Source organism: Amphimedon queenslandica, unplaced genomic scaffold, assembly GCF_000090795.2.
Source record: "Amphimedon queenslandica unplaced genomic scaffold, v1.1 AMPQUscaffold_13125, whole genome shotgun sequence".
In the NCBI taxonomy this organism is placed as follows: domain Eukaryota; kingdom Metazoa; phylum Porifera; class Demospongiae; order Haplosclerida; family Niphatidae; genus Amphimedon; species Amphimedon queenslandica.
In genome coordinates, this window is record NW_003546639.1 from 3,223 (window position 1) to 12,282 (window position 9,060).

At 33.7% G+C, this 9,060-nt stretch overlaps 3 protein-coding genes and 1 long non-coding RNA gene across 4 annotated transcripts in view; 1 reads left to right on the forward strand and 3 right to left on the reverse strand.

Moving 5' to 3' along the window:
- Window positions 1–32: 32 nt before the first annotated feature.
- LOC109585060 (nuclear pore complex protein Nup155-like) lies at window positions 33–1,114 on the forward strand. Its single transcript, XM_020000994.1, has 4 exons — window positions 33–154; window positions 328–464; window positions 527–627; window positions 895–1,114. The coding sequence occupies exons 1-4, from the start codon at window positions 82–84 to the stop codon at window positions 1,031–1,033; spliced, it is 450 nt and encodes a 149-aa protein (XP_019856553.1). The 5' UTR covers window positions 33–81; the 3' UTR covers window positions 1,034–1,114.
- A 267-nt stretch (window positions 1,115–1,381) lies between these two features.
- On the reverse strand, window positions 1,382–1,945 carry LOC109585061 (uncharacterized). The gene is made up of 3 exons (XM_020000995.1): window positions 1,676–1,945; window positions 1,568–1,633; window positions 1,382–1,517 (listed from the first exon to the last, which is right to left on the reverse strand). Exons 1-3 carry the CDS (start codon window positions 1,942–1,944, stop codon window positions 1,424–1,426), a joined length of 429 nt encoding a protein of 142 aa, XP_019856554.1. The 5' UTR covers window position 1,945; the 3' UTR covers window positions 1,382–1,423.
- A 2,782-nt stretch (window positions 1,946–4,727) lies between these two features.
- LOC109585059 (uncharacterized) overlaps window positions 4,728–9,060 on the reverse strand; it is a 33,067-nt gene continuing 28,734 nt past the window's right edge. The window contains exons 4-7 of the mRNA XM_020000993.1: window positions 5,178–5,403; window positions 5,066–5,131; window positions 4,955–5,014; window positions 4,728–4,902 (exon numbers count right to left, since the gene is read on the reverse strand). Of these exons, the coding sequence (XP_019856552.1) occupies window positions 4,812–4,902; window positions 4,955–5,014; window positions 5,066–5,131; window positions 5,178–5,403 (443 nt within the window). The 3' untranslated portion in view covers window positions 4,728–4,811. The remainder of the gene's footprint in view (window positions 4,903–4,954; window positions 5,015–5,065; window positions 5,132–5,177; window positions 5,404–9,060) is intronic.
- On the reverse strand, window positions 8,438–9,059 carry LOC109585067 (uncharacterized). The gene is made up of 3 exons (XR_002186300.1): window positions 9,023–9,059; window positions 8,909–8,974; window positions 8,438–8,863 (listed from the first exon to the last, which is right to left on the reverse strand). It is a non-coding gene; the product is annotated as an uncharacterized LOC109585067 (long non-coding RNA).

Here is a 9,060-nt window from a genome sequence, read left to right on the forward strand (position 1 = left end):
AATTTCCCGCTATACGGTATAAAATACTTCACTTCTCATGCAGAGCTCCAGTCTACACTGGGCAATGATAGGAACACTAGAATGCAGAGCATGAGGGACAGGCTACTGAGACTTGGTAAACTGTATTCAAGAAATGACAGCTACTTTCCAACTGGTAAAGAAACTAAAAAACTTTGATAAATTATGCATCTGATTCTCTCTCTCTCCCTCCCTCTCTCTCTCTCTCTCTCTCTCTCTCTCTCCCTCTCTCTCTCTCTCTCTCTCTCCCTCTCTCTCTCTCTCTCCCTCTCTCTCTCTCTCTCTCTCTCTCTCTCTCTCTTTCTCTAGCTTATCTTATTAAGCTGTTAGAGCAGCACTCCTGTCAGCTGGGGTGGGATCCTGGCTTCATTCCGGACATATTTCATCAAGTGGGTGTGTCTTACTCTACCCTATTCACACTCTACAACAACCTCTTTGAAGAAAAGGTATACGCCCATATTTGGTCATTTCCTTATTTGGATGCATAATTATTATTTTTAATTTTTAGGATACGTTTTGGGGTTCAGTAGGTCGACCGTTACATGTTCTGTCAGTTTTATTGGCTTTGCTATCAGCTTATACTGCTAACAGTTCACTAGTAGCTACCAAGTAGGACATTGTACATGCATTGTATCCAATTTGTACATATAAATGTAGTAGATGTGTATTTGCAAATTATGAAATACACATCTACATTGTGTATAGCAAAATAATGTATTTTTATTTCTTTCCATCTGCTCTCTCTCTCTCTCTCTCTCTCTCTCCATCTTTTTTTTAAATTTCTAATTAAATGCTAAGTAAAAAGTACTAAAAATTGCTTGGTATTTTGGTATGGTGCTTGAGTTTTTTTTCCTCCTCCTCTCTCTCTTTCTATAGACATTTCTCAGTTGCTATTGATAAGTATTTGGTTGAGCTACAGACACTGGATCCCTCCACTCCTGATATCAATACACTCACTGCTGGACTGAGGAACCTCAAGAGAGAACTGCAGAGGAACCTTGACACCATCAAATGAACACACTCCACCACACACTATCCATACACTTGTGTATACATACATTTTGAAAGGATAATTTTTCAATCTTAAGATACTAAATGTAGTCAAAGAATAGTAAGTCAAAGAATAACTGCAGTGTGCATATTATGACTGTTTTTTATGTGGACTATACTTAGCTAATGTGTGGATGAGGTACTAAGCTATGGTTGTTTGTCATTTGTGACATTCATCACAAAGTGCACTCTAAGTTTAGATATCAGCTATTCAACCATTTGTGACATGTTTATAACATGTGAGTTATTTTAACTAACATTAGCAAACATTATTACTAACACATGTACATCAATTACTATATCTAGTCTACCTGATTTACGTCGCTAACTAGTCTACATAAAATATGAGTACTGATCAAATGGTTGGTGTTTCATATTCAGTAGAAGGTGGTGGAAGAGAAGTAGGAGGCCCTGACTCAGTTGTATCATACACTGGCTCAACAGTTGATCTATAGTAATAAATAAAATATTCAATGTAATAGTCAATAGTGTAACTAACTTTGTTTTGAATTCAGTTGTAGCATAAGCTGGACTGCATTCCATTACAATGTCATTATCCAATTTTCTATCAACCACAAATTTTAATAGCGTTAATAGTACATATTACCTCTTTTGATTGATATTAGCTCTTTTGATATACATAACAATTACTAGTGCAACTATGATCATAACCATTGCTAGTAGTATAAAAAGTATATATACTACAGTGACACTGACTATCAGTCCAAGGTTTCCTTCACTAGTCACTAATACAGTGGTTGTCACAGCATATGTAGAGGATCTAGTCCGTGCAGTAGTCATAGTTGCCATCATTGTACTTGTCATAGTAGAGTAAAAAGCTAGATTTATAAACAAAGAATGCATGTATTGTTGCATTTTTCTTAATGAGATAATTTTGATAATGCTGATACCAATTAATGCTTCATGATTGTAAATAACATACAAACCTGATAGTATATATATTGGTTGAGTCCTCTCTCCTTCATAAATGATTCCATTACTATTAAATGATGTAGATATAGAGAACAAGTAGTTCAGATTAGGATCTAATCCTCCTATTAGACCTTCAGTAGTATCACCTGGGAATACTCTCATTCCTGTCTCTACTTGTCTCTTCTTTCTTGAGGAGCTACTGGTTGACTCATAATAGACAGTATAATGACTAGCTCCAAAAACAAAGCCCCACTCAGCTATCACTGCTGAAGAAATTAACTTTGTTATAGAGAAGGTTAGAACGATAGCTAAAATCAAAATAAATTAAAATGAATAGAGTAAAATATTTATAATTCCTTACGTATTTGAGGAGTAGTGTATTCTCTATCAGTCCATTCTCCTGGTCCAATACTAGTATATGCTCTCACTCCAATAGTATAACTAGTATTAGGTATCAATCCTACTATACTGTAATAAGTGTTAGTAGTGTTAATTATATTGTATGGACCAGTACTGGTAGACTCTCTATATCTTATCTCATATACTGTAATGATACCATTAGGTATTGTAGGAGGATTCCATGAAATACTGATCTCAGTTAATGTAGCATTTGTTTGCATCAGATCAGATATCACACCAGGAACTGTGTTAAGATCATGTTAAACTGATCAATATCACATTGACTTACTTGATTCAGTAGTTATATGTATTTCTTGTCTAGCTGATCCATTCATATTATAATTATAAGGTATTATACTCACAGTATAGTTAGTATATGGTATTAATCCTGTGAGATTATACATTCTGTTGTCTCCTCCAGTGATATTAACAGTATAACTAGTGTTTGAAGTGATGTTAGTGTATGTGAGGTAGTATCCAGTGATTGGTCCATTCCTTCCATTGCAAAGTACTTCATGCCATGAGACAGTCATTGACACTGACTCTACTGATGAGAATATAATATCACCCACTGGTGCAGTAGGGGCTACAGAAAAAGAGAAAAAAATAATAAACACTTAAATTATTTTTACCATTAGACAGTGTAATAACTGAATAATTAGTAATCAAATAAGCTATCTCAGCTCCATACACTCCAATAAGATCAAAGGTACATTGACTGTAAGGAGGTATACCAGTTGAAGTATGTGGTGATGAAACTGATGTTGTACTATTAAAAGTTGTTGATGATTCACATACTCTCCTACATCTCCTATTAATATTATAACTATTTGGCAATAGAGCAGTTGGTGGACTCCATGTTAATGTAATGGTAGAACTTATAATTATAGCCATAAAATCAGTAACTGCTGGTTCACCTAAAAGGCACAATTACTATAAGTTATTGCTATAACTTACTAATTGTTAACATAACTGAAGCATTACCACTAGGTAATAAAGCAGATCCAAAAGAAACTACATAGAAAGTGTATGTATTCCCTGGAATCAATCCTGATGATGTTATATTGATTATTGTATAACTAGTGTTAGATACACTAACAGGAGTATTACTAGACAGTTGATAGTAGACCTCATAACCAGTAGCTCCTGATACAGTAGACCAGGAGAGTCTTACATGAGTTAAACCAGTACTTAATCTTGTAGCAGTTAAACCAGTTGGAGTATCAGTTACTGTATGAGAAAAAGGTTATGAATACATGAAAATTGACACAAACCTGATAAACTCAAAAATGAGTCAGTACTTACTGCTTGAACATTACCAATACGACCATTAGTACCATCAGTTACTCTGGCATTAAATACAGTACACTGATAGTTACCAGCTTCTCTCAGTCTCACTGTTACTGTCACTCTTGTAACAGATTCTGATCCATTCACTATCACACGAGACAGTTCAGTAGATATTCCATTCCCATTCACTGAACAACTGACAGTAGTAGGAGGACCATCAGAGACATTGAAACTGAGACTGAAGACTGGAGGAGTAGCTAATCTACTAGTGGAGAGGAGAGAGAACTGCATAGTAGGATCAGCATTAGGACCATCTGTAAAAGAAATACATTAATTATAGTCTATATTCATCCCATACCATTGTTATTGTATCCAGTATCAGTATATGCTCCAACCACTAGTGTTTGATTCACTCCATTCTCATCAGGAATGATACACTTGTATAAACCTTCATATCCTGATAGTCCAGCTCCTCTAGCTAGTGCAATCTGACCACTGAATCTCTTACTGTACAATGGTCTAGGAGCTAATGAATTACCAAAGGCTCCATCAATTAAAGGTACTTCAGTTCCATTAGGATAATACCACACACCAATATTAGTAACATTGTCAGCACTCTGACACCACAAAGCATCAGTGACATCATTAACATCATTATTCTGATCAGTATCATAAAACTGGCCAGCATATATCATAGAGTAATCAGGTATTATCCTGTCCTGATAAGGTAAGTACAGTCGAACACCTGAATATGAGTATAGTGCAGTAATTAGCAACATGTAAATCCACTTATCTTCTTACCATTACTGGGTAGAAAAAAAGGTGCTTGTCCACTTTTAGATACAGTAATCAATTGAACTAGCAGTAGTATAAATAAAATAAAACAAGAACTTGTTGAGAGTACCATCCTGTTCAAGAGAATGATACTACTAATTACACTTTGCTACTTTAAAGTCATAACGTAGGTATGTTATTTTAAGTAACTACTATTACTAAACATTTCTAATTTTAGAACATACACATCTTATACTAACCACTGGCAACATAACTGCATGTACAACAAATATATTATGTTAATTGTATTGTATAGTAATGTATGTACATAAAAGATGAGTACATTATTAAACAGTTGGTATTTCATATTCAGCAGGTGGTGGAAGAGGAGTCTCATATTCATTATTAGTTGTATCATACACTGGCTCAACAGTTGATCTATTAATAATAACTTTAAATAATAATAATAATTGTATTTTATGTAACTGACTGTGTTTGTTGTACTGTACTGTATGCTGGACTATCCTTCATTAGTATATCATCAGTAGTACTGTATGTGTGTGTGTATAGACATAATGTACTAGTCAATAGTGTAACTAACTTTGTTTTAAATTCAGTTGTAGCATAAGCTGGACTGCACTCCATTACAATGTCATTATCTGATTTTCTATAAATTTTAAAATTAATTCAGTAATGAATGGGTACACATTTACCTTTTTTGATTAATATTAGTCCTTTTTATGTGCATAACCAGTACCAGTATAATAATTATAATTATAGCCAGTACTAATAATACAGTAAGAGCTACACTTAGTCCAACTATCACTCCAGTATTTCCTCCATTATTGACTAATACAGTAGTTGACACAGTAGTCAATGCAGTAGTCAATGGAGTAGTCAATGCAGTAGTCATGGTAGTTGTTTCAGTAGAATAAGTAACTAAAAACATAAACTGATTAATATATGCATCAACAGTGATATGTTTTCACTATTAATGACATTACTTCAAAATAAACTGACTACATACATCTATTAGTATATGTACTGTCTTACTTGTTGATGATAATGTAACAGTAATGACTAATGATGTATACACATATATGGAGTGACTCATTATAGTATTACCTGATGGTATTGGTTGAGTCCTCTCTCCTTCATAAATGATTCCATTAACATTAAATGATATAGATATAGAGAACAAGTAGTTCAGATTAGGATCTAATCCTCCTATTAGACCTTCAGTAGTATCACCTGGGAATACTCTCATTCCTGTCTCTACTTGTCTCTTCTTTCTTGAGGAGCTACTGGTTGACTCATAATAGACACTATAATGACTAGCTCTAGAAACAAAACTCCATTCAGCCCTCACTGCTGTAGAATTGAGCTTTGTGATAGAAAAGGCTTGAATGACAGCTAAAATAGAAAATACCAAATTTTACTATTCTTTACACAATTGCTTACTATATGTTACTTAATTGCTTACGTATTTGAATAGTACTATATTCTCTATTAGTCCATTCTCCTGGTCCAATACTAGTATATGCTCTCACTCCAATAGTATAATTAGTATTAGGTATCAATCCTTGTATACTGTATAAAGTGTTAGTAGTGTTAGTTATATTGTATGGACCAGTACTGGTAGACTCTCTATATCTTATCTCATATACTGTAATGATACCATTAGGTATTGTAGGAGGATTCCATACCATATTTATTCTAGTTGGTGACCTTCCATGTCTTAGATCAGATATCACACCAGGAACTGTGTTAAGATCATGTTAAACTAATCAATATCTCATTGACTTACTTGATTTACCAGTTAATTGTATTTCTTGTCTAGCTGGTCCATTCATATTATAATTATAAGGTATTATACTCACAGTATAGTTAGTATATGGTATTAATCCTGTGAGATTATACATTCTGTTGTCTCCTCCAGTGATATTAACAGTATAACTAGTGTTTGAAGTGATGTTAGTGTATGTGAGGTAGTATCCAGTGATTGGTCCATTCCTTCCATTGCAAGGTACTTCATCCCATGAGACAGTCATTGACACTGACTCTACTGGTGAGAATGTAATATCACCCACTGGAATAATAAAAAGTAAAAAATTAACAAATTACATTTGCTTTTTTACCAGTTGATAGTGTAGTAGCTAAATAATTAGTTCTCAAATAAACTATATCAGCTCCATATACTCCAATAAGATCAAAGGCACATTGACTGTAAGGAGGTATACCAGTTGAAGTATGTGGTGATGAAACTGATGTTGTACTATTGCTAGTGACTGATGATTCACATACTCTTCTACATCTCCTATTAATATTATAGCTTATTGGTACTACAGCAGTTGGTGGACTATATGTTAATGTAATGGCAGTACTGGTAATTAATGTAGCTATTAAATCATTAACCACTGGAACGCCTAGTTAAATATAGTCATGGAATTATAAATTATAAAAGCTTACTAATTGTTAACATATCTGAAGCATTACCACTAGGTAGAGAAGCTGATCCATAGGATGCTACATAGAAAGTGTATGTACTTCCTTGAAACAATTCTAATATTATATTGATTGTTGTATAACTAGTGTTGCCTACACTAACAGGAGTATTACTAGACAGTTGATAGTAGACCTCATAACCAGTAGCTCCTGATACAGTAGACCAGGAGAGTCTTACATGAGCTAAACCAGTACTTAATCTTGTAGCAGTTAAACCAGTTGGAGTATCAGATACTGAAAGTATATAAACAATAATAATAATAATTAATAATGACACAGACCTGATAAACTCACAAAAGTAGCACTACTTGTTGCCTGAACACCTCCAATATTACCATTATTACCATCAGTTACTCTGTCATTATATACAGTACACTGATAGTTACCAGCTTCTCTCAGTCTCACTGTTACTGTCACTCTTGTAACAGATTCTGATCCATTCACTATCACACGAGATACTGACAGTTGAGATACTACATTATTATTCAAAAAACAATCTACAGTAGTAGGAGGACCATCAGAGACATTGAAACTGAGACTGAAGACTGGAGGAGTAGCTAATCTACTAGTGGAGAGGAGAGAGAACTGCATAGTAGGATCGGCATCAGGACCATCTGTAAAAGAAGTACATTAATTATAGTCTATATTCATCACATACCATTGTTACTGTATCCAGGATCAGTATATGCTCCAACCACTAGTGTTTGATTCACTCCATTCTCATCAGGAATAATACACTTGTATAAACCTTCATATCCTGATAGTCCACTTCTTCTAGTTAGTGCAATCTGACCACTGAATCTCTTACTGTACAGTGGACTAGGAGCTGATAAATTTTCAAAGTTTCCATCAAATAAAGATACTTCAGTTCCATTAGGATAATACCACACTCCAATATTAGTAACATTGTTAGCACTCTGACACCACAAAGCATCAATGATATCATTAACATCATTATTCTCATCAACATTGTAAAACTGGCTAGCATATATCATAGAATAATCAGGTATTATCCTGTCCCGATAAGGTAGGTACAGTCGAATACCTGAATATGAGTATAAATCTAGAAGTTACCAAAATACTACTTTCTTACCATTACTGGGTAAGTTGGAAGGTGCTTGTCCAGATACAGTCATCAGTTGAACCAGCAGGAGCAATAGAAAACAAGACCTGCTTGAGAATGCCATTTTTGTTTTCAATGTAGATTTTATTGTTGAGCTAACAGAATCATGTGACCTTGCATTATCAGTTGTTGGCACAAAAGTGTATTTTACTCTCTTAATTTAGATCTAATGAAAATAATGAAATTGTTATGAAGCCACGCCCAGTCAATGAGCTACGCCCTCTTTAATATTTGCAAAAGATGCTTGGCATTGAAGACGTTCTTATGTTGTGTAGAAAGTTTGAGATGATAGTTTTCAATTTGATCAAGTTTAAATTTTTAAAGTTGTTCAAAAATCAGGTCAAAGTACACTTGTGTATACAAACATTTTGAAGTGATAATTTTATATGCATTGTGGTTTAACACAAATTGCAAGAGTAAAAACATTCCCAAAATTCATTCTCTGGGGAAAAAAGATGAGCCTTGCTCTTTTAAAAATTTTAAAAGTTCAGCTTTGTATATTGACCATGTATTAAGCTCAAAACTTCCTTTTTTGTATGAAAAATTTTGTTATTTCTCCATTTGCTTTTTTTCACTTCTTAAAACTATTGTCTTTCAACTAACATAAATATTTTTATTGCTATAACACAAACACAATATCCATTAATTTAAGTGGTAGCATTAAATATACATTTATTTGCATCACTAATAGTGTACATGATAAAAGATGAGTGGGAGCATTATTAAAAAGGTGGTACTTCGTATTCAGAAGTCTCAGGCCTGTTTGATGATCTATTTGTTAATGTATTTTATTTTCAAATTAATGCAGTAACTAACTTTGTTTTAAAATCAATTGTAGCATAAGTTGGAATGCTTTGCAATGCAATGTCATTCTCTGGTTTTCTATAAGCCATAGTTTTAAAAATGCCATTGTAATGAATGCTCATTTACCTCTTTTGGTCTGTTCTTTTCACATGCAAAACAATTAC

What these genes read in the sequence shown, in the direction of transcription:
- LOC109585061 (XM_020000995.1), bottom strand. Translation starts at nt 1,944, where the DNA reads ATGCAACAATACATGCATTCTTTGTTTATAAATCTAGCTTTTTACTCT. An exon ending in GCTAATATCAATCAAAAGAG is followed by an intron (nt 1,634 to 1,675) that starts GTAATATGTACT and finishes TGTGGTTGATAG; the next exon opens with AAAATTGGATAATGACATTG. An exon ending in ACAACTGAATTCAAAACAAA is followed by an intron (nt 1,518 to 1,567) that starts GTTAGTTACACT and finishes TTATTACTATAG; the next exon opens with ATCAACTGTTGAGCCAGTGT.
- LOC109585060 (XM_020000994.1), top strand. Translation starts at nt 82, where the DNA reads ATGCAGAGCATGAGGGACAGGCTACTGAGACTTGGTAAACTGTATTCA. An exon ending in TGACAGCTACTTTCCAACTG is followed by an intron (nt 155 to 327) that starts GTAAAGAAACTA and finishes CTCTTTCTCTAG; the next exon opens with CTTATCTTATTAAGCTGTTA. An exon ending in AGTTCACTAGTAGCTACCAA is followed by an intron (nt 628 to 894) that starts GTAGGACATTGT and finishes CTCTTTCTATAG; the next exon opens with ACATTTCTCAGTTGCTATTG.